The 24,825-nt window shown below is 46.3% G+C and overlaps 1 protein-coding gene across 1 annotated transcript in view; it reads right to left on the reverse strand.

Annotated features, from left to right (window-relative positions):
• Positions 1-2,166: 2,166 nt before the first annotated feature.
• The window catches only part of NUAK1 (NUAK family kinase 1), a 69,306-nt gene continuing 46,647 nt past the window's right edge, over positions 2,167-24,825 (reverse strand). The window contains exons 4-7 of the mRNA XM_059936812.1: positions 22,309-22,374; positions 11,490-11,609; positions 9,569-9,701; positions 2,167-6,759 (exon numbers count right to left, since the gene is read on the reverse strand). Of these exons, the coding sequence (XP_059792795.1) occupies positions 5,606-6,759; positions 9,569-9,701; positions 11,490-11,609; positions 22,309-22,374 (1,473 nt within the window). The 3' untranslated portion in view covers positions 2,167-5,605. The remainder of the gene's footprint in view (positions 6,760-9,568; positions 9,702-11,489; positions 11,610-22,308; positions 22,375-24,825) is intronic.

A 24,825-nucleotide genomic window follows, 5' to 3' on the forward strand; every position in this document is an offset into this window, starting at 1 on the left:
GTTGGGTTTATAACACTTGCCACTGAACAGGATGAAGTGAGCACCATGTAGAAGCTCAATAAATATTAATTCTCTTGATTTTCCTCAAAGTGACCACTTCCCATTAACCTCACTGACCTATCAGTGGACAACATGTCAGCTGTGCCAATCCAGCCACCCCTATTTCCTCTCTACCCCTTACATGTCACATTTGGTCTAGCCTCTAGAACAGGCATATGCTATTCCTCCTATCTGACTGCCAAATTATGTCTTTCTAAAGGGGTTCGCTTTTATTTTTTTATTTATTTACTTTTTTATTGACATATAGTTGATTTACAGTATTGTGTGTCAGATATACAGCAAAGTGATTCAGTTTTTTTTTCCAGATTCTTTTCCATTCTAGGTTATTATAAGATATTGAACATAGTTCCCTGTGCTATACAGTAAATCCTTTCTGTACTTTATATATAGTAGTTTGTACTATTAATCCTATACTCCTAACTTATCCCTCCCTCCCTCTCTTTTCCCCTTTGGGAGCCATAAGTCTGTTTTCTATGTCTGTGAGTCTGTTTCTGTTTCTATTATTTTTTAGATTCCACATAAAGTGATATCATGTAGTATTTCTCTGAGTTACTTCACTCAATATGATCATCTCTAGGTCCATCCATGTTGCTGTAAATGGCAATATTTCATTCTTTTTATGGCTGAGTAGTATTCCATTGTGTGTGTGTGTGTGTGTATATATATATACACATATGTCACATCTTCTTTATCCATTCATCTGTCAATGGACACTTAGGTTGCTTCCATGTCTTGGCTATTGTAAATAGTGCTGCTGTGAACATTGGGGTGCATATATCTTTTCAAATTAGAGTTTTCACCTTTTCCAGATATATGCCCAGAAGTGAAATTGCTAGATCATATGGTATCTCTATTTTTAATTTTTTAAGGAACCTCCATACTGTTCTCCATAGTGGCTGTACCAATTCACATTCCCACCAATGGTGTACTAGGGTTCCCTTTTCTCCACACCCTCTCCAGCATTTAACCAAAGGGGTTCACTTATAGGTGAACTTCCCCTTAGTCTCTTATCCTGCACGACTGACAGGCCCATTTGCTAATAGCAGTAGAGACCAAAGCAAGAATTAAGAGTCTTCAGACCAGGCAGATTGTCTTAAATGTCCTATTTTAAAAGTCAGTGAATACTGCCCTGTAAAGAAAGGACTACAGTTTCCCATTCATAATGAGTTTTACTCTCAGGCTAACTTCACAGAAATTCTCTCCTTCCTTCTTCAAAGCCCTGTTAGAGTTTGGCAAAGGTAGCAATTAATATACCCATGAGTCAGATGAGAAAACTGAGGCCCAAAGAGGTGAAGAAATTTGACTCAGTAGCAATCATCATGTCCAAACTGGAAAGTTGCACTTTCGTTGGAAAGTCAGACTTCTCTTGCGTGGATCCCTAACACTGATATTCAGTGCACAGCATGACTCTCTAATATTAGAGACTAGGGGTAGGATTGGATGTCATTTGATATCGTGACTGGGATCCAGGAACTCCTCAATCTTATCCTATTACTCATCCCTCTTTCCAAGAGCTTCCTGAGGGTCTGTTCGCACAAAAAACAATGGCAAATGGGACAAAGGACGGCATTTTATTATAGGCAGAGCAGTGGCCTTCCCCATTAGGAAATATGGCCCAATGATTTGGACTCAGAGCAACCACATGATCGCTTTGTCTGCCCTTGGGATAGAGGGAGGCCGAGGCAGCGGGCAGGCAGAGGAAACTGACGTGTGGGGAGCGAGCGTGGCTGAGGGTTAACCTTTGATGCCATCTCTAGTCCAGATTGTGGGAAAAGGGTCAACTTTTTGGAAACCAGAACTGAGAACATGTAAATGTGGAAGCTATGGGGTAAGCCAAGGTGGGTCATAAAACCAGGGAGGGGAAAGTGAGGCTACAGAAGGAGAAGAATGAAACTGGCATGCAAGGAGGAGCAGAAAAGAGGGCCTGGGTCCTACTTTTCCAGTTTCTGGTTGCACCTGCACGGCCAGCTACATTTTCTCTTCTGAGAGCTTCAAAGAAATTCCCTTTTTGTGCTTAAGCTAACAGGTGGGTTTCTGTTACTTATACCCATTCTGTCATTCTCTTAACTAAGAGAAAAACAACCAAATAAAGAAGCAAGGTCCCAGTTCAGTTCAGTTCATGGCAATTTATTTAATTTAAAAATAAAAACAGAAACAAAAACAAAAACAAAAAACAAATCAGTTTCCAATGAAAATACAAACACTTTGGGTGGTTATCCAGCTTTTTTTTTTTCCCCTGTAGGCTGTCCTGGGCTCAAACCAATCAAATGAATGAAAACCAATTTTGACTGGAGCCATAAAGCATGTTGCACCGATTAAATTACACCAATATATTATTATAATACCTTTGAAATGCCTTTCAGACCAATAAATAAAAAAAGACAAATTCAAATAAAAAAGTCAACTTTTTATTACCAAAAAAAAAATAGAAATTAAATAAAAGTCACAACACGGATTAAAAAAAATGTGCAGTCAAGTTTCTCTCTCTTTTTTTTTTTTTCTTCTAGGAATGATACCATGCCAGTAAATCCCTACAGAACATTTCCAGTTTGGCAATAAGCAGTCAGTCAGTCATTCACATTTGTACTCAAGACAGCAGGCGTGGCCAACACTCACCAGAGTCCCACCCTGAAAGATGCTCCTTGTCATCTGCAGAAGCAGCACCTTATAACAGGGATGGAAATTCAGAGAGTACTTGGCATTTTCATTTTGCCTGGCGTCTTGAAGCACTTCCTGAAAACTGATCATGCCTTGAAATTTACCTGTAAAAAGAAGTATAATTCTACTCCTTTGGCAGATGTGTAAACTAAGACACTGAAAGGCCCACAGAGGCAAGGAAAGGACCAGGAGAGCTGACCTTGAATCTCCTGCTTGGTCCACCAGGTCATCAAAGTGTCTCTCACTTGTAATTCCATGGAAATGAATCAAGCATAATTTCCTTGGCTGGGATTGGCTGGAAGGGATGATAGGACTTAATCAGGAAGCAAGGGAGCTGCTTTGAGGGCTTGTCCCGCTATTCCAAGTTTTTCCTTAAAAGGACAGAGTCAACATCACGTCTAGAATCAGACGACGTTAGCAGAATGTCAGAACTAGGCAAGGCCTGAGAGACCAGCTAATCTACCCCTCCAGCCCTCACTGAAGGGAAAACTCAGCCCCGGAAATGCTGCAGGTGCCTGAGGCCACCAGCACACCAGGATTCAACTCAGGGTCTCTTCCTCTGAGTGGAGGACTGTCTTTACCACAATCCACTGTCTGGTTCTATTGACAAAAGAGAACATACATGTGTTTTGGGGGTGCGGGTAGAATGACTTTATTTCATAGTGTCATTTTTACTTGAAGATTGTAAGGATGGAAAACACCAAACAGACACAATCACTTGGGCAAAAGGGAAATACACCAACCAGTAGGTAGGTGTTACATGTAAGTCATACTGACAGCTACCAACCAGGCTGGTTGCCATGCATGAGGGACCAGCAGCGTGGCAGTGCAGGCTGTCCAGAAAAGGTTGCGTAAAATGAGACAAGGAGGGAGCTTTAGAGATCGCAGAATGCCCTCCGCACACCCGCACGCCCCATACACAGTTTGCTAGCTACAGAATTTTTTTCCCTTTGAACCTATCTTGGAGTTCAGGAAGGAGGTGGAATTGAAGGAAAGGAAACCCCAAAAGCTTCCCATATCACACTACTCAGCTCAACCCGAAGGGATGCACAAGCCAAAACCCCAGAGCTGGTGACAAGGGGAGAAATGGAGCCATCTCCTTAGGGAAAAGGGCAGTTTCATTCTAATCAATGTTCTTAGTACCTGAAGGTGAATTCCTTCTCATCTCCCCATGAACTATTATCTGTTGGTTTCCCCCAAAATACCCCCAAGACTAGTTCTCCTTAAATGTCTAGGTGGCTTTCAGAAGTCAGCCATCCTGAAACAAGAGTTTCAATTAGCTGGGGCCAGTAGAATCTGAAGTTGTCCCAAACTCCCAAATAAGACCATTAATTCCAAACTCGGTATCTGAAGATGCCCCACTGTGGGCGTGACATCTGATCACCTGTAATCCGGGTGTCTAGAAGTTACACTATGTTAGCTATGTTACTTTTTCAAGCTAAGAGTCCTGTCACACCTCTTTTCTGCCTCCTCCAGAACCATCTGGAGGACTTCCAGGGAAGTGTTCCCTCTCCTGTCTGCTTCCTCCCAACCCCCTCTGCTCTTTAAGCACCTTACTCATCTGAGTGGCTGGAACGTTTCCCCTAAAGCCTAGGAGTTCTAGGCAGGTAGGACACAGAATACCTAGATTCGTAGGGGGAAACACCTTCTGCCTGACTTACCTTTCCTCATCCAAATATCCCACCTACACACTAACTCCCTAGAAGCAAACTCGCCTACCTCTGAGGATTCTACACTTAGTGGATGGGGAAACCGTTTGCTATGAGTAAACAAGGTAAATGGTTGAGCGAGTTACTCCTTTGGGGACTAGGGACGGTATCACATCCAATTCAAAACATTCACGCAGGTCAGAACCCACAAGGCAGCATTCCAGTTAATATTGAGCCATTAAAGAAATTGAAAAGCTGTCCCCTCGCTGGTGTGGATCAACTTCCACTCATCTGCAAAAGATCACAGAGGGTTCCGAGCTCTGTGATACACCATAGTTTTGACCTCTGACACCACCTCTTTTTCCCTGTCTACCCTTGGAGGTTGTGCTGAAGAGCCAGGCAGACACCAGGAAAGAAGAGGCAGACAACAAAAAGCCAAAAAATCACCATGGGCTGACTCTAAGTCCGTAGCAGTGTTCAGAGCACTCTCTCTCTGACCAAGGCCCTGTCTTCCATTCAAGGTAGAGTAGCAAATTAACAAATGCCACACCAGTGGCATGAAAGAGATAACGTAGGTCCCACGGGATCTACACTAGCACTCCCAGGGCTTAGCCAGGTCAAGGATGGCAGCTACACAGCACGAGTGCTACTGCACCCCTTCCCATCCCCACGGCAGCCATTACTATTCAATCACAGCACTCCTTCCCACTGTCTGGGCTACTCAAACCAGTACACCCAGCAGCCCTTATCCATCGATTACCGATTCAAGCTCAGTTGAAATCTACGTGCCCACCCCCTGCAGTCAGACCAAGCCTGCTAATGTGAGGAGAGAAGGAGCGAGCTCTGAGTTCACTCAGAGCACATGGCCCCAGTCTGTCCTGCCCTCCTCCAGAAGCACGTGGACGACTTCTAGGGAAACGTTTCCTCTCCCATATGCTCCCTCCCCACCCCTTAAGTGCTGGCCAACACCACCTCCCCTGGACTCTAGGAGGTGCCATAAAGCAAATGCCAATGAGGATCCCACTTCTGACTGGCAGTTGGCAGGACTGGCCAAGAGCCCACTTCTCCCTCGTAGGCACTGGCTCAAGGCTGCACATTTGGCCAAAGCAAGACAGCACCAATCCTTTCTCAGTCTGTTGTCATGGCCAGCAAAGAGGTAACCAGCTCTGTCCGTAGCCCAGTCACCGCTCCCACTCCCCCCTCGTACCCACCCCGACCCACCCCTGCACCCTGGGGAGCTAGTTGAGTTTGTTACAGATCTCCAGCGCTTTCTTGTAGACCTGAGTCACATCGTCCATGTCCGTGAGGAGGGAGAAGCTGCTGTCTCCCAGCCGGTTCCGGTACCGCTTCAGGTACTGGGGCCGGGGCCGGTTCTGGAGCCCCTCGAAGTCCTGGATCTGGAGGAAGTTTTCGGCAGAGACGCAGCTGCGGATGCGCTGGCGGGCAGGGCGATTCTCCTGCAAGTCGAGCAAGTCGAAGGAGTCGCTGGACAGGACGCTGTCGTCGCTGATGACGCTGGAAGGCCGGCTGTAGCTCCGGGAGAGGCCCTCGGCAGGGATGCCGGGCTCCAGCAAGGATTCCAGTGTGGGCATTTCGGGGCTGGCCAGGGCCGGGTCCATGGTGCCCTCTGAGTACTTGCTGCTGTGTTTCAAGATGCCCTTCCTGTGGCAGGAGAGGCTGTGGGACGTCACCCTGGCCGGATCCGGGGGGCTCGGGGAGGGGATGCCGCCACCCAGCCCATCGTTACCGTCCAGCAGCTCCGAAGACTCACTGCGTTCCGGGGACGAGTAGTAACCCGATTCTCTCTGCTGGGTCTTTTTCAAGATGCCTTTCTTGGGCATCGTGGCCGACTGTTTGGGGCTGAGTTTAACTGGCACCTCCGCCTCGGGGGCGCTCGGCAGGGGCACGGCAGTCCGGCACAAGTCCTGCTCCAGCTTGAACGTGGGGGGTAAGGCAGGGCTGACGACGCCTTCGATGAAGCCGGTGCTGTGAGAGCGATGCTCGCTGTTGCTCCGCTTCTTCAGGATCCCTTTGGGCCGCTTGGAGCTCAGCTTGGATGGGCTCTCAGGCACCGAGTCCTGGCCGGACTGAGCAAAGTCGTTCTCTTTCTTGGACTTCTTCAGCGACCGCTGCCGCTCCAGCATGACCTCGGGGGCCCCGGGTTTGGCCAAGCCCTTCATTTTGGCTTCAGCCTCAGCCTGCAGCCCTGTGGAACGGTGGTGCCAGTCGATAATGCGGGCCAAGAGCGGGGACTCGGCGCTGTGAAGGCCATCGCAGTCGCAGACGCTGCTCTTGTAGCCCCAGTTCACCCACCAGTGGTTGGCAATGTCCTCGATGGTGGCCCGGCGGTCGGGGTTCACCATCAGCATCCACCGAATGAGGCCTCGGGCATCTATGGGAGAAGAAGCAGAAGGGACAATACATTTTACGGGAGTTGTGGGCTTTCCGAAGCTGACGCTCCGGGGGCGCAAAGGAGACGCACTCATTTGAGGAAAAATCCAAACGGAGCCCTGCTGCAGCCACACTGTGGAGCAGGAAGCCGTAGTCTTCCAGACTGTACATCAGAAAGCGTCATCAAGACTCAGAGCCACAGGCCAGTGGGCTATCACAGCCTGGCATGTTTCTCCACGCTACTGACGGAATGTCAAACTGCTGACTTTCCATCAACTCAGATCTTTATAAAATGGGGAAGGCCAGGTAACCAGGAAAGAATCCAGACCCGACCCCAAGCAGGGCCCCACCATTCCTTTGGTGGATATCGTTTTACTAAATGGGAAAACAGGTATAGATTACCATGGCTTTTAGTCCTCCAAAGTTAGGTTTATATAAACACACAGCGCTCAGGTCACCAGGAAAATGTGTCAGCACAAAAAGGAAATTTAGGGCTGAGACGGCAAGGAAAAGGCTTCTCATCAGAGAGGGAGAGACAGAGAAGGATGGAGAGGTGTTCATACCTGGCACGCCTGGGCATTGAGAGGGGGGCCGTCCCCAAGGCTGGCCTGACCCGGGCCTTGGCCAGGCTCTGAATCCCACACTCAGTGCTCCCTCTCTGACATAAGCCATAGCCTACCAAGCTGCCAGATCAGAGAGCTGATCTCTATCTGCTAACCGCTTACCGCCTGTCTGAAAAACTCCATTTGTCAATTTCTGCTGCCAAAGAATTAGGGGAAAGCCCCAAAGGGATGTTGAGGAGGCCACAGGAACCAACAGACTCTCACAGCTTATAAATTGCCTTTTAAGATCAAACTGTGCTCCCCAAATGGGGGTTGAATTATATCCTGGGAAGGCGCCACCTCCCCTCAGCTACTTATGTAGCTAATGAGTAGCTGGCCGGGACCTGGCAATGGAGCCAAGGGTGAGCCGCACCCCTGAAAAGTAACAGGATGTTCATTCATTCGGTCAATAAATATTTTCTGAACCCCTGTAGTGTACCAGAAACTGTGCTGACACAAGTTAGCTGGTCAGGCAAAGAGGCTGCCATAGAGTTCACCCTGCATTTTCTAAAAACAAACAAACAAACAAACAAAAACCACGGGTTAGCTTATTGAAAAAATGTATAGATATAGATATCTGCATATCTATACCTATTTATACATATAAAATAGTCAATGCTCATTATTCACAGACTCTGTATTTGTAAATTCACCTACTCATTAAAATGTATTTGTAACCCCCAAATCAATACTCAAGGTGCTTTCCACAAAGTGGCAAAAAATGTGAATTGCCCCCCCCCAATGCACATGTGTGTTCCCAGCTGAAGCAGAACCAGGTGACAAGGCACTGCCTTCTTGTTTCTGCTCTCATGCTGTAAGCAAGTGTCCTTTTCACAGTCCGTTTAGTTCATGCTTTTCACATATTTGCACTTTTTATTGGTGATTTCACTGTTTAAAATGGCCCCCAAGCGTGGTGCTGAAGTGCTATCTGGGGATTTCTAAGGGCAAGAAGGCAGAGATGTACCTTACAGAGAAAACATATGAGTCAGATCAGCCTCATTCAGGCATGAGTTAAAGTGCTGTTGGCCGTAAGTTCGATGTTCATCAATCAACAATATATTTTAAATGAGGCGTCTTTAAACAGAAATATACATAAAACAAGGATATGGATTGATCAGTTGACAAAAACGTTGTGAACAGAGGCTCCCAGGAGTCGAGCCCTGTATTTCCCTATGAGTAGTGCTTCATTATTCACAAACTCAGTGTTCATAGCAACGTTATAGGACACAACTGTGGCAAATAATGAGAATCAACTGTGTGTGTGTATATACACATGTAGGATGCGCGTACTGCAATATACGAAGTGTCTGTTAACCACATTCCAAATACGGCCACCTGTACACACCCCTTCTGTACCCACACAATGCTCTCCCATCAAGAGATGGAGCTTATGGCCTTGGTCGCCTTGACCAATAGAACGTGGCAGAAGTGCCATCATCTGACTTCCAAGCAGACGTTAAGAAGGCCTGGCAGCTGCTTCTTCCTCCGTCTTCGAACCCTGACCTGCTATGTAAGAAGTCCACGCTCCTTCCTAGAGAGAGAGGCCTGGGGAGGTAGCTCATGGGGAGAGACCCCACACAAAGGGGCCCCGAGGTGTCCCCACAATCGGCCCCAACTCCAGCTACCGTCTGATTGCAACTGTCGGAGAAACCCCAAGGCAGGCCAGAAAAGCTCTAACCAATCCAGGGAATCAAGAGATAACGGCTAATAAATGTTGTTTACACTGCTGAGTTTGTTTGGGTGTGGGAGCGGGATGGGATAGACTTGTTCTGTGGCAACAGGTCATGAAACAGCACCCATGTGCCATACCCCCCGGCCAGGGCAAGGTGTGCAAAAGAGCAGCTGCCACCCTTAGAGTCTACTGAGGGGGTTTTATGTCTACGTGGACCGGAAGGGACTTCACGTAATACCTTTTCCAAAATGTGAATTTACAGTGGAGAAACAAAATCTAAACAGGGTAAGGGCCTTGCCCAAGTTCACACAGCAAGCAAACAGGACGCCTAGCCTGCAGAGTAGAACAACTGTTCTGGAAATATCACAGTGGGAAGGTTTGGGGAAAGCGGCCTAATAAGCCAGCTCTGCCAGAAGGCAAAGCTCTGGGGAGAAGAAAGAGGAAAAGCAGGAGTCTCCTTACAGACACTGACACAAAAGCAGAAAGTGTGAGCTGGCCTCGCCCGGCTTAGCCGCTGACCCTCCGTGGGCACACACCTGAGGGCTGCGTGGGCTCCCGGTACTCTCCGCTGCTGATCTGCCGAATGAGGTTTTTGTGATCGAAACCATCGAAGGGCATCGTTCCATAAACGAGAGTGTAAAGCAGCACGCCCAGGGCCCAGCTGTCCACCTGGAGCAGAGAGACGGGACATATAGGAGCTGGGAAGCGGATTCCCTTCCAAACCATTAGCATCACAGACCATGAGCAACCACCCTCAACGACCCCAGGAATGGAATTTAGCACCTGGCAGACAGGTTCCCACCACAGCCTGACACCTGATATGCAGTGCACCTGGGGCCTGTTTCAGAGCCTGACCTTTTCGTTGCAAACTGAGACCAACGGTCCCAACCCACAGAAGAACTTTCTTGAATAGATGATACTCTTTGATCCTCACTATAATTTTGTGAAACAGGTAGGGTCCCGCATTATTTTCAGCCCTATTTGGCGGATGAGAATACTGAGGCCCAAGGAAGTTAAATGGTTTCTCCAGAGGCCCCTCCCCATCCCAGTGATGGAGGTAAGACTGGAACATGAGGTTCTTGACTCCTAATGCAGGAATCCTGCACCTTCTTCAAATGGATCAGGGGTTGCAAACTCAAATGCTTACAAGAGCCAGGCAGACAACAAACATGAACAAAGAAGGAGAGACAGTGGGGTACCACATGGAGTGTTGGTTTGAAGACAAACTGTAGAGGGCATTCACCCATCTTACACAGGCAGCCTCCTCTGGCTAGCTGCTGTCACATAGTAATATAGGCCCAGCACTGCTAGATCCTTTGGTTTTTCAAGAGAAGTCAGAAAACAGACTTTTATGTGAAATCTCCCATTTATTAAATGTTTGTTCAATTTTTTTTAGAAAGATGGCCAAATAAAGCACTCTTGCTGGCCAGATCACAGGCTGCCAGCTTGTAAGCTCGGAAACAGATCATCGAGGATCAAAGCAGCATTCATTATCTGTGATAAATTTACAGTGTCAAGTTTCTGCAATGTTGTAAATTGGATCTTAGGCTCCTCCCTTACCTTCTTGTTCTGGAAAGACTTTCTCCTCACTGCAAGTGATGGAGGCTCTTGACATCCATCTCTTTACCCTCTAGCCCTGCCCCAAACACTCTCAAACAGATAAATATTTGGAAGGAAACATTTCAACCCACTGAATGGCTGCTACTTAAAGGATCCTGAGTGGATGAATCTCTCTATAAATAGAACTATCTCTTTAAAAATGAATAATCAGTCACAATTCTCCCATTTTCAAAATGATATTTTCACATACCTGTGTCTTAGAGTGGCCCTGAAAGCTTTAGGCACACAGAGAAATGCATTTCTCATGAATCAGAAGATGCAATTAAAATGTATTTCCTTGATCAGAAATACATGCTGTCAGAAATACACGCAAAAAGAGTCACTGCAGAGTGAGGCTGTTTGCTTTCTGTTTTGCTTGTTTTATTATAATAGGGAAAAACTGAAAACAATCTGTCTAACGCTAGGGAAGTGATTAAATAAATTACAGTATATTCATACAACAAAACATTATGTCAACAAAAAACCATGTTTTTAGTAATAACAAATTCAGAAAAGTCACAATTTTAAGTTAGTAATAAAAGGCGAGATATACACGTATATAGTGACCTCAATTATTTGAAATACAAGATCTACACTGGGAAAAAAAGCCTAAGAAGAAGTCACATAAATATATTAAGTGGTTATCTCTTGTGGGGAGATTGCAGGCAACTTTATTTTCTCTATTAGGCTGTTCTGGATTTTTCTCCCAGGTGTGTATATTATGGCTTTTATAATCATATAAGGAAACGGTTTTTTGTTTGCTTGCTTTTATGTTTGTTTGTCTGTTTTAAGTATTCCTAGGTTCAGTTCTTTTCTCCCCTCCAGCCCCCCACCACACACACCAGGCAAGCTGCTCACCTCTGGCCCTCGGTAAGGCCTCCCGTTGACAATTTCGGGAGAGGCATAGAGCGGGCTCCCACAGAACGTTTGCAAGAACTTGTCCTTCTGGTACAGGTTGGAAAGCCCAAAGTCGGCAATCTACAAAGAGGAGCAAGACCCAGGGAGCCTATTAGCATTACAGTCAGCGTCTGCATTGGCTCAGCTCACACCGCGCGGACCAAAGCAGCTGAGGCGCCCCTGCGTGGCTCTGCCAGCTGGGTCACCCTTTTCTCTGCAGCCCTGAGCCTTCATGAAAGGACCAGTGGGCACAACTGGGCCAGTGATTCCCCGACTGCAGTCCCTGGCACCCACTGCATGCTCTGTTACTGAAAATCACTCCTTGCAAGGACTCTATTTCCACGTCAGTGTAGACTTGTCCTGAGAAATACCCACAGAATCACATGCTCGATGTTTCTGATGAACACTGAAGTGTGTAACTATTAACCTGAGACCCGTCCGTCTGTGGCCTACCTAAAATCTCACTGCCTTCATCCACAGTGGTGTACGTACCTACCTGTTCACTGGACATCACCACCTTTTATAGACCTACGCACCAATCAGAACTGTATTTTGCCCACCTTGGGACCCTAGATGAAATGGACCCACAGCACCGGGTTCTGAGTCATCACATTGCAGCCCAAACTCTGCCACTAGCCATCTGTGTGACATGGAGCAGGTCCCTTAGCTACTCTGAGCCTCAGTTTACCACCAGAAAATGGAAACCCATGATCCCTATCCTCTTCTGGATCACAGGATTATTGTGAGAATGATTTTTAAAAAAAGAATTAATCAAGGTGAACGAAAAAGTGCCTTGAATCTTTGTCTGCAAGTTCCAGGCAAATGTTTTCCCTAACCTTGCTTCTCTTGTATCGCACACCCCTTGGAATCACTCTCTTCTCCTTTGGTTTCTTGAAGTGTTTTACTATCCTTTATGGCAGCGCTCTTCTGTGTGTGTGTGTGCACCTATTCATATATACATATAATGTATATATGTTACACGTATATATGTATTATCACATATATATGTATAATGTATATATTATACATGTACATATCATCACATATATCACATACATTCATATAATATATATTACATATGTACTTACATAGGTATGTACATATGTATATACAAATATATATATTATATGTATATAAATTCACCTTGCCTACTAGGCTGAGTCCCCCGAGGCAGGTGGCAGGTTCCACATCTGCCCCTCATCTCTGTAACATCCACTGCTTAGCACCTGCCCTCACCCAAGAAACACCTGTCACCAGAATAGGCATTATATTTTGAAAAGCACAAGACAATTAGTAGATAATACAAAGTAATAATAGTAAACTTAGTTACCACTTACAGAACAACCTCCAATTATCAGGCATGGTTCTAAGCACCTTACACTCTCTAATCTAATCCTATCTAAAATCCCATTTACACAACCATGTGAATGTATTTCATGCCACTGACATGGTACATTTAAAAGTGGTTAAAATGGTAAATTTTATGTTATGGATATTCTATCATAATTTTTTTTAAACCCACTTAACAGATGAGAAAACTGAGGTTTAGGGAAATTAGGTTATTCGTCTCAGGAGAGCTACCTAGCAAGCAACAATGCAAACCGAGTGTCTCTAAAGGTTCAAACCACTGCCCAGCACTGCCCCTGGGTAATCTGCAAATCTCACCCAGTCTACGCCAGCCTTCCACGCTGAGCCTCTGCAGACTTCTGCCCTGCCCCAAACTGATTTCCACCTGAAGCTTATAAATAGGATGAGTGATTCACACACAGCCCAGCTGAGGCTCTGTTTTGAATGCAGCGCCCAGAAGAAGGCTACTTTGTAAAAGTCACCCCTGAATGAACGGAATGGCACCCAAAGCAGCTGGCGCACAACCGCCCTCAGAAAACGCATTCTCGGGGCTCAGCTTGCACTTAATTGCCCTGAATTCCGCTTTCTTATCAAGGCCCCCTGACTGGCTTGCAGGAAGTTGGTTGGAAGCTTTATGAAGTGTGCCCTGTCAATCAGGACAGGAAGGGACCAGCTGCAGCCCTGGAACATCCCGGGAAGTCGGCTAAGGCAGGAACCGACACAGCACTGTGAACGTCGGCGGCATCCGGGGCACTGCGTGAGCTTCCAAACACAGGCACACACATACACACACGTGAGAGGCACCCGCCACTACCACGTGCAAATCCCCACACACACACCAGGAGTGCCCCGAGTCTGGGCATCCTTGCTTTCTTTGTAGCCCTTCTGAGAAGTGTGTTTATGTGACGGCCCACTCCCATCCTCACAGACCGATTTTTATCAGCCTCTCCCAGTTAAACTGTCATTGTTGCTGACATAAGATTAATAGAAATCTAGATTAGTCCATGTTCTTGGCACTTCAGTGGAAAAGAAATATTAACACACACACACACACACACACACACACACACACGCACACAGTTCTCCATCCTTGAGCCACTTAAACTTGGGCTGCAGCTCGAAGATTCCACGCCGTATGCAGCTTATATCACTTATAAGACGGGAAATGGCCACTGGTTATAAAACTTCTCAAAGCCTCAATTTCCCATCTGTAAAATGGAGGTAGGAATAGTATCCACCCCCACGGTGTCATAGTGAAAATTAAATGACATAAAGTATGTGCCAATTACTATTTTAAGCATTTTACAAAGTTGGAGCTCAAATACATGTCCCACCTGTAAATCCACCTGGGTAGCTTTATTAGCTTCGTGATACTCAAAACAATACTGGTTTTCCATTGGAGGTAATTATGTAAGGTTTCTTTTTCAAATACACATGATTTCTTAAGTGAATTGCGCTAAATAAAAGTATTAAAGTGAAATAGCACAGAAGATACTAGGAAAAGGCAAAATCCATGAAGAGAACAAAAGAAAAGACATTTGGGAAATTTGGGAAATAATGATTTTAAACATAATAAAACAAAAAGGAATCCCAGAAATGGTTCCAACCTGGAAGAGTCGTAAGCGGTGAACTAATCCTGCCCCTCGCTCTGTAAGTGGAGCAACTGAAGGTTAGAGGACTTAAGAAGCTCCGCTGAAGGTCACAGACAGAACAGCTACGTGAACACTGGGTTCTGTACGATTCTCTATTAACAGAACATCAGTCGTGTATCGAGGGTGACTCCACCAAGGAGGCGTCCAGCTTTGCCTTCAAAGTTGTGTGTTGCCGACACACTGGTAACCTTTGGAGAAAGGTAACCACCCTGCTGGTGATGGACTGTTGCCCTGCCCCGTTCAGAACCACCCTCTGTCCTCACACTGGGCTATTCAGTTCAGCCTGGACTCTGAAAAGGATATCAACACTCATGTCCTTAATTTCTGGAGTTTCTGTTGTTTTCAAGCCTTTCTAGAGGTGTGCCCTGCTGGATGAAAATCAGAGTTATACAAAGTGGGAAGTGATTATTCACATTTCAAAAGAATTAACCTCACTACAACATGGATGAACTTTGAAGACATTATGCTAAGTGAAACAAACCAGACACAAACAGATAAATATTATATAATTCCATTTATGTGAGGTACTTAGTGGAGTCAAGTTCATCAAGACAGAAGAAGGTAGAAGGGCGGTTGCCAGGGGCTGGGGGAGGAGGGAACGGGGAGTTAGTGGTGAATGGGCACAGAGTTTCTGGTTGGGAAGATGCAAAAGTTCTGGAGATGGATGGTGGTGATGGTTGCACAACAATGTGAATGTACTTAATGCCACTGGACCGAAAACCTAAAAATGGTAAGCTTTACGTTACATATATTTTACCACCATTTTTTAAAAAGGGGATTAACCTCGGATCACTGTGAATAATCCCTGCGAGCTCACCCAGTGAAAAAGGAAGGGTGAGAGAGTGGCATGGACATATATACACTACCAAATGTAAAACAGATAGCTAGTGGAAAGCAGCCACATAGCACAGGGAGATCAGCTCGGTGCTTTGTGACCACCTAGAGGGGTGGGATAGGGAGGATGGGAGGGAGGGAGATGCAAGACGGAAGAGATATGGGAACATATGTATAACTGATTCACTTTGTTATAAAGCAGAAACTAACACACCATTGTAAAGCAATTATACTCCAATAAAGATGTTTAAAAAATAAAAAATAAAAATAAAAAAAAACTAGGTCCCATAATGACCTATATGGGAAAAGAATCTAAAAAAGAGTTGATATATGTATATGTATAACTGAGTCACTTTGCTGTATAGCAGAAACTAACACAACATTGTAAATCAACTAACTCCAATAAAAATTAATTAAAAAAAAAGAAAAAGGAAGGATCAGCTTGCTGATGATTAACCACTGGGAAAGGATGCTGATGTTGATGATAATAAAAGCAACGGTCTGACAGTCATTTGCAGTGTCTGAGAGGAAGTGCACTGGACAGATCAGAGGTTGTGGAGCCAGAAGCACCTGGGGCTAACCTTGGACTTGGCACTGCTAGATCATGGGTGGGAACTGCCACCAATTTCCTCATCAGCAAAATGGGAATAATAATAGAACCCACCTCTAACGCTGTTCTGAGGATTGAAGACATGCACGTAAAGCCCCTGGAAGAGTCCTGGTACTGGCTGACTCTATAAACTACAGCCGTTAGGAGAATGCTGGTGGTTTGGTCTACTTAACAATTGTTTGCTCAGAGCCAGTGCCCACCAGAGAGCCAAGAGACATGACTATCATTCATTTCCGAAACAAGCATGTCCAGCACGAGAGGCTGCACTGTGCGACAGGAGAAGGAAGGGATGCAGGGTTTGAGTTCAAATCCGGGCCTCGCCTTCTACCAGCTGCGCCAGCAGCATCAGCACCAGCTGGGAGCCCCACCCCAGACCTACTGAGTCAGCGTCTGCATTGTCACACGGTCCCCAGGGGATTCGCTGCACGTCAGTCACTCTGAACCTGTGCTCCTTCAACTGTAAAATGGCGGGGGGGGGGGGGGTGGGTGATGATTATAATGTAACCTACCTCACAGGGCGGATACGAAATCAAATGAATGATAGATGGAAAGTGCCTTAAACTACGCCTTACACATAGTAGCCCTTCGGTCAATGTTAGCGATCACTGCTTTCACCTGAGTCTCAGTTTCCTCTGTTGGAAAAGGGAATTGCAATAGCCTCGACCACACGGTGTTGTGAAAAGCAAAATCAGATTAAATGAGATAATAATAATAACAGCAGCATTGCTACATGCCAGTCGCTGTTCTGTGAGCGCTGCGTATATTAAATCCTCACACCAACCCAATGAGCAGGGTTCCACTGTTATCTCCATTTTGCAGATGAGGAAGCTGAGGCCCAGGGCAGGAAAGTGGCTGGCCTGAGATGTGGGTGAAGAGATGCACTGGCTGTAAAGCTCCACATAAAGGGGAGTTATTGCTCTCGGGTGGCTGAGGAGGAAACGGGATTTCTGTGTCACTCTCCAGAAAGACACACTCCACAGCTCTGTCGGGCCCTGGAGTTCATTGCTGTGGCTTTCCCGTGACAGCCTCGCTCGGGTTGTCAGGAAGTGAAGGTACGGAGTGAAATGGTGAGCAAAAGTGAGTGGGGTCAGCTTGCATCGTCAGATCTAAGGTCACACCTCCTCTAGAGAGAGGTGGGAAATAACGGACCCCAAGCCATCTGGGGAAGCTCTTCACTAAGGTACCTCCAAGAAGCAGCCTCTCAGGGGATGTGAACATGCAACCACCCAGCCCATTCGACCCTGGCAGCCCCGCATGGCTACTCTGGCCACGGTGACTCAGGCAACCTGGCCGTGGCCACCATCAGCACTTGGAGAGTCTCCCCCAGGGGCAGCTGTCTGCAGGCTGCCTATATATCCAAGGTAAGGCCAGCTGAAGCAAGGATGAAAAAGTGGCCTCCCCTTGTGAGTGTGAGGATGCCCTGTTGGATTCAGGGCAAATTTGGGTGGGTGTAATAGAGAATTTATCAGGTGCCTGGTCTTTGGAGTCAAATAACCTTAGGTTTGTAGCCAACCCCATTGCTTATTAGCTGCAGGAGCTTCCTCATCTGTAAAATGGGGGTAATCAGACCCACCCCAGTGGAGACATTCTGAGAACCAAATGAAATAAGGCATGTGGAAGGTCTGCCACAGGGTTCTGGCTTCTAGCAGGGGCTCCAAAAAGGTTACTTTCCTTGTCTAGCCTCCATGCCCTGCCCTGCTCCTGTGCTTGCTGCTCCTTCCCCTTGGAAGGCCATCATCACATTCCTTACCATCAAACTCCTAGCCATCCTTCAAAACCCAGTTCAATTGCCACTGCCTCGGCAAAGGCCTTCTGATCTGCCCATAGTTCAGACCCAGCACTTCCTCCTCAGCACTTCCACGACAGATTACAAAGGGACTATGAGGCACACAGCAGAGCCACCTGGGCCTAAGAGGTGAGGATCAGGGAAGGCTTCCTGGAAGAAGAGGCCTTCAAGCTGAGACTCTGAGGAGGGGTAGGCAAAGAGCAGTAGGAAGAGCATTCCAGGCAGAGGCAACTGTGTGTGCAAAGGCCACAAAGTCTGGTGGATTTGAGGAGTTGTGTACTAGGCAAGGGACCTTCTCTGACTGCCCCCCATCCCCCACCCCCTAGATAAAATAACACCTGTCATTCCCCATCCTCATCCTGCATGGATTTTCATCACCACCAGAGAATTACACTACATATTTTCTTATTGCTTGTGTCCCCAGCTGGAATTCTAAGTCCATTAGGACAGGTACCTTAACTTCCTCATTCACCTCTGTATCCTTCTCATGGCTCATTATTACTGCTGGTTTAACAACAGCTGGATTCTGAGCTCCAAGAAGACAAGGACTTGGCCATCTGGTTCACTATTAAATTCCCAGCATCCAGCACCACGCCAGGTATACCGTAGGAACTTAGTAAATATTTGTGGTCAAATAAATAGTGCTCATGGGAGGTATTCAATTTGCTGAATGGATAAGCACAGGAATGGAAGAGTGAATGCAGGCATTCATGGATATGTATGTATACACACACATACACATAAGTGGACAAATGAACAAACAAATGAATGGATTCATTAATGCATGAATGCAGCATCCTCACATTCATATAATCAAAGCCCAGAGGCCCGTACCCTGAGCTGCCCTTCTTGGTCTTGTTAAGCCTCGGGGTTTCCATCTTGACTTAGCCCTGGCCATTCAAAGCTGCTCTTCTTATCCACAGCAGCAGGCATTTCCACTGTCATCAGGGGCAAGGGGCCATTTCCCCTATGTCCCTCTACTCTGAGCCCTGGGAGCTCACCAAATTCCCAGCCCTCTTTGTGGAGGTCTGCTGACCCTGGTGCCTGGCCCTCTTCTCATTGTCAGGCACTTTTACAGGAGCTGTCTATGGGAATTGTCAGCATTCCATTCTCCCAGAGAGTGGGATGTGAATCTGGCCCGTTTTTTATTAATTGCAAATTAATGCTGTGCTGGGTGTCTATTTTGGTAGACATGCTTCTCCGCAAAGTACGGAATGCAACCCAAAGAAGCACATTGCTCTCATTCTTTCTGCCGACCGACTGTGTGAATATTTTTAGAAGCCACACCCTCGCGCAGTGGCCAGAAAAATAATTCCCAGCGCCAGATGTGCTCTTTGCAAATCAACATCAGGCAGGGCAGGGGAGAGGAACAAGAGCCATGGCTCACACCAAAACTGCAGCGACAAGTTTCAACCAGGAGCATTTTTATAGGCTTTCTGGGCAAATGCCCTCCACCCTCGAAATATGTAACATGGACCCACATTTTGAGAAGCACCTCACTGCTCATGCTCTGCTGGTTGGTAACAGACCTTCAGAGTCAGTGGTCCCCCAGTGCAGACACTGATGACATGGACTCTCTTGGACATGGAGGCCAGCTTGTGGCCATGTGTCTGCCTGCCTTTGCTACGAGTGCCCTTTCTAAATATGTTTCCAGCAAAATGCTGAGTCAGGAAGAGCCGAGCATATGCAGCCGGAAGACAGACCAACAGCAGCTGAAACACATTTTCAAAAACCCTGGAAGTGGGTGTGAGATGATATAAAGAGAATCTGCCTGGAAGTCAAACATGTGAGTTCTAATCCTGGCTGTCATCCCTTCACTCCAAAATCGAACAGCTTAGAGTACCGACTTACCGCGTGTGGCAAGCATTGTGCCGCATTCCAAGGAAACAAAGACACAATGACGTACTGATTCATTGTGTACGACCTTGGGCAGGCACATAACTTAGACTTTCTGGGCCATAATCATTAAAACAAGGGGTTGGAAAATGACCCTCAAGGTTCTTTCAAGCTCTCGGATTCTCAGATCCTCATAGGATTCCTTGAACAAGCAGAAGGAAGGAACAGCGTCAGAGAAAGGGAAGGTTTGGGTGGATGGGTGTGTGTGTGTGTGTTTTTACCTTGGTAAACGCCAGGAGTAGACATTCTTAAGGATTAAGAATCCTAAGGAAAAAGGACCAAAACCTTACTTTTTATAATGTTCTATGTACCTGTTATTTCCCTACCTAATGGTTAGGGACCCTGGGATGAAGGACTTGGTCCTGGGAGCTGGGAGGCCCCACATGACTGCCCTTTTGCTTTATGCAAATGAGCCGTTCTCCCAGGCTCCTACCCATTGTTGCCGGCACAATTGCTTTCAGAATGGTGACCATTCTTCTCCTCCATCGGGGAATTCTATGACTCTGTAGGAAGCTATGTGCCTTATCACTTCTGGGACTACATCATGGGACCGTGAGGTCAAGCTGTACCACAGAACCCGATCCCCAAGCGAGAGGCTCACATTCCAGGCCTTGTAAAGACCACATTTCGTTTTGACAGTTCGGGGGCAGGTGGCAGGAAGAATCTGCAGAGAAAGTTACCAGGGTGGATGATACAAACTCTTAGAATGTGTCCCTCAGACCAGAACCTAATTCTCCAGCCATGGCCTGACCACCGCGCCCTGGCACCTTCAGAGAGCTCACTTCCTGTTCAATTCCCTCCCCAACGGCCAGCCTTTGTCAGCTGGGGCCGTGGATATTAATAGGTAAGTGCTAAGTGCTTTGACCACATATTGTCTAAAATCCTCACGTTTGTCACTGACTGTCCAGGACTGGGCACAGGGCCTGACACATAGTAACGACTCAGCAAATACTCATTTAAAAATGAACAGCTAAACAACAATCCCCAAAGAACGGGGCTGGCACCCTTACTAGACAGATGAGGAAACTGAGGCTTAGATATGTGAATAATTAATCTGAAACACTGCCATTAGTAAGGGGCAGTGTTGCACTTCAAACCCAGGCCATGCAACTCCAAAGCCACTGCTCTTAACCTTGACTCACTGCACAGTGCTCAGATAAAGCTAAAGGCAGAGCATCTTGTTCAGTCCTCAAAACAAGCCCATGGGCATTACCCTCTCCCCATTTTATGGCTGAGGAAACAGGGTTAAGTGGCTCTCCCAATGTCAAACAGCTAGTAAACCACACAGGATGGAATTTTCTAACTCTGCAGCCACTGCTCCTTCTGGAATAATCCAACCACTTTGCCAGAAACAGAGAGACCCTGAGATTTCACTTCCTGTTCCTAGAAAGACTAATTTGACCGACTGTTTCCTCCTTACTCTGTGGGCTACAGAGAAATATGTGATCACGGTCAACCACTCACAAAAAACAAGAGGTCACCCGGATGTGGCTTCCAGGGGCCTCTCAAAGGACAATGGTGACTAATGGTTGCCACCATGATCTGCAACCAGTATCCAAACACCAAAGCAACTCCATCCGTCCCAGCAAGGAAACAGTCTCCCTGTGATGCACTCCCTCAACTGAGAGCAACAACAACAAAAAAAGAGGATGATGCAAGGTCACTCCCATGCTTGGTCCAGGGGCCAGGGATGAGGCACTAACGTCACCAGCGGCCAATGAGAGGGACCCCTGGTGCTGGGAGTACTAAGGCCATTTCATAATGAAACCCATGCGGCAAGCTCCAGTTTATTTTGAAACCGTATTTGCTTACTTTGCAGCCATGATCAAAAGGCCATTCGGAGTGCTCTGCAGGAGGCACTTGAACCCTGTCGGCCAGGAGAGCTTTCTCTAGCTCCGTCAGCAGCCCGCAATAATACTCCCCGTGAGAGTCAGCCCCATCACTTGCTGGCATGTTCTTTCCCAAAAGCCACCACTGCCACCATTTCAGTCGGCTTCCCAATTCCACAGCTGGGGGGGTGAGGGGGGTGGTGGGGAGGAGTTGGGAGGGAGAAGTAGGAGACGGGGTGGAAGTGACAGAGAAGTGGCAGGGACAGATAATAAATTGCGGGCCTGCGGGCAAATTCCAGCAGAATGGTTCAAACTTGGGCTCAGTGGGTCAGAGAGACATGGGTTCAAACCCCAGCTCCACTACTTACCACTGTGTTATCTCAGGAAAGTTACTTAACGTCTCTGTGCCTCAGTTTCCCTATCTGTGAAATGATGTAAATCACAGTATCTATCTCATGATTGCTATGAAGATTGAAGTTAATTGATACCGGGCAAGGATGCTATGAAATACAAATGCACTAGGTTATTGTTGTAAGTATTTTGATGGTGCTAATTACAGACTCTGAGCTTCCCAAGGACAGCGACTGTATTCTAGTCAACTTTTAGGACAATGTCTGGCATGTAGTTGGAGATCGATAAATGCTTGTTGAATGAATTCAACCGTTGGAACTGAACTGAGGGCTCAAACCCAGTGATTCTCCCCACCCGCCTGCCGGGAAGGAAGGGGCCGCCTTATTCGTAGGCTGCAGCTTGGAGCAGAGTTTAAGCCTTCAACCAGCTGTAATCCCCAGGTCTGGCGTATCAATCAATGAGGCAAGAGCTTTACCTTAATATTACAGTTGTCATCGAGCAGTATATTTTCCAGCTTCAAGTCCCGGTGGACCACACCATTCTGAAATGAGAAGACAGGCAGGGAATTGAATGGGAGCAGTTGGGATGAGAGAGAAAGTGGGAGAGGGGGAGGAAGGAGGAGAGTGAGCAAAGGGAAATCTTTGACAGATTAAAGAAATGCGTCAGCGCCGGTGGTCTTCGCCCCCATCCTTCAGGGCCTCTCTCACTGTCATGAAGCTCCCTGCCAGCGACCAGCACAGCACCAGCGACAGGAGAGCATTAGTCACTTGCTGTGTGGTTAAGGGAAAAATGACAGGAATCCATTCTCCCCCAGAGTCTGTAAAACAGCGGGGGGATTCTTTGTCAGAATGCAATTCCACTGTGTGAAAGCCATATAGTCCCAGGCAGTGGCAAACATTGTCTGTCTGTGATGCGATTCCCAGGGAAGCAGCAGATTTCTCTGCTGGGGACTCGGAATGTGGGGCTCACAGACCTTGCTTGTCTGTCTGTCTACCTGTCTCCCCAGTGCCTGGCTCAATCTGTTCTGACCCAGGAAACCATGCAGATCTGTCCTGAGGATAACAGAAGCATTCCCAAGGGTTATTTCCTCAGCAGCTGGGAGGGAAGGTTCCTCTCGGCTGGGCAGGACTCAGTGTGGAGTGAAGGGTGAAGGTGGGAGAGGCCACTGAGACCAAAGCAAGCCGCCGCCATACTGCGGGACCTTTCCATTCAAGCAAATGCTGGCAGAGCTGGCAGATGAGCCCAGTGACAAGCAGACAGCCAGCTGAATGGTGAAAAGAAGTCCTTAACCAATAGGCTGTTGGTCTATACAGCAGTAACAACTGTCCTGCTCAATTCTTTTTAAAATCCAATGATCTTTTAAGGGGATGGGTGAGCAGGGGAAGAGGAATTGAAAGAACCAGCTATTGGGGCTGGGAGGACATTTTTAACATCATTCAGCATAAAGGACCTTGGCAATTGAAGCTGCCCTTTCAAGAAAACCAACTGGCTAGGAATTCTTTGTCTTTCATTCAGGATTTCTTTAGTTCAGAATCTGCATGTTCACAGCTGGTACTTTATTGCTTATTTTCCTTTCTATTTGACAGTTCCTAGTATCTCTAAAAACACTGACTGGAGAGGTGAAAACATGTATTTCTACCACTGTTTCTAACCCAAACCTTCAGGGATTCAGTAATGCACAAACCAGGGCTCCTGGAGGAAAGATACGGAATGCAAGGTAGCTGATTTTGTTTAATTTTAAATATTGGGAGTAGTTTGGTTTACACTGTTGCAATCCCAGTTTTCATAAGATGGAATGAGCCTACTAAAGCCCCATTCATACAAAATCCAAGTTTCACACACTTCAAATAATGAAAACAGGATCTGTGGTGCTTTATGATGATGCCTGATGATAAAATACAAAACACTGTACGACCTGAATCATCAGTGCCTTTCGAGTCAGCAGAGAGAAGTCAAATAATGTCCACATGGGTTAAGGGTTTTAGATTGTAAGTAATTAGAAGATGATCATTCCAGAGTCGTTCTCAATTAACCAGAATATTTAACAAACCAGAAGGCCCCGTGTTGCAATCATTTAAATGAAGAAGCTGACTCTATTTTGGATGGCATGTTGGATTCAAATCACTACTGTCCTCAAAGTGAAGGACTGTTCCAGGTGTGACAGTTCTGGGGGAAAGTATGAATGGGATGGAAATCAGGACTAAAATGATAAATAATAATTGGTTGAAGTATGGCTTGGAACTATCTGTGTACTTCATTCCCTTCTCCAGAGACCAAGGGTAGCTAAACTGGCTGGATTAAGAGCACATCCCATTAGTTGTGTTGCAATAAAATTGTACATGTGTGTATGTAACCTCTGTGGATATAACCTATGCAAGGAAAAGAAACCAGGGCATAGAAAGGTTCAGAACCTATGGCCCGCTAATTGCACTTCTGGAATTTCTCTTTAGTAAATTATTCAAATGAGAGATAAAAGGTTAATGTATAAAGATGTCAATCGCTATTTCTAATAACCAGAAATTAGAACCAGCCTAAGTGTCCAACAATCACAATAATTCCAGAGACTTTTTAGTAACATAGGAAAATGTTTAGATTAAAATCCTAAGTGAAAAAGCAAGACAGAAATGTAAAAATAAATGCAATGTGTACCACATTGATTGCATGTGGATTGCATCCTGGAAGGGAGAAAGGTCACTGGTGTAAAACTGGCGAAATCCGAGTAAAATCTGGAGTATTGTTAATAGCAATAAACGAATGTGGGTGTCTCCATTTTAGCAAGTGTACTACAGTCCTGTAAGATGTTAGCATTAGGGTAAACTGAGTGAGAGGTACATGGGAACTCTCTGTACTATCTCGGAAACTCTGCTGTAAATCTAAAACGATTCAAAATTAAAAATTTAAATGAAAAATAAATGTGAGGAGTAGGGGGAAGAAGATTGGAAAACAACAAACAAAAATGTCAATAGCGGGTTATCCCTGGATTCTGGGATTC

The sequence above is a fragment of the Balaenoptera ricei genome, chromosome 10 (genome assembly GCF_028023285.1).
Source record: "Balaenoptera ricei isolate mBalRic1 chromosome 10, mBalRic1.hap2, whole genome shotgun sequence".
In the NCBI taxonomy this organism is placed as follows: domain Eukaryota; kingdom Metazoa; phylum Chordata; class Mammalia; order Artiodactyla; family Balaenopteridae; genus Balaenoptera; species Balaenoptera ricei.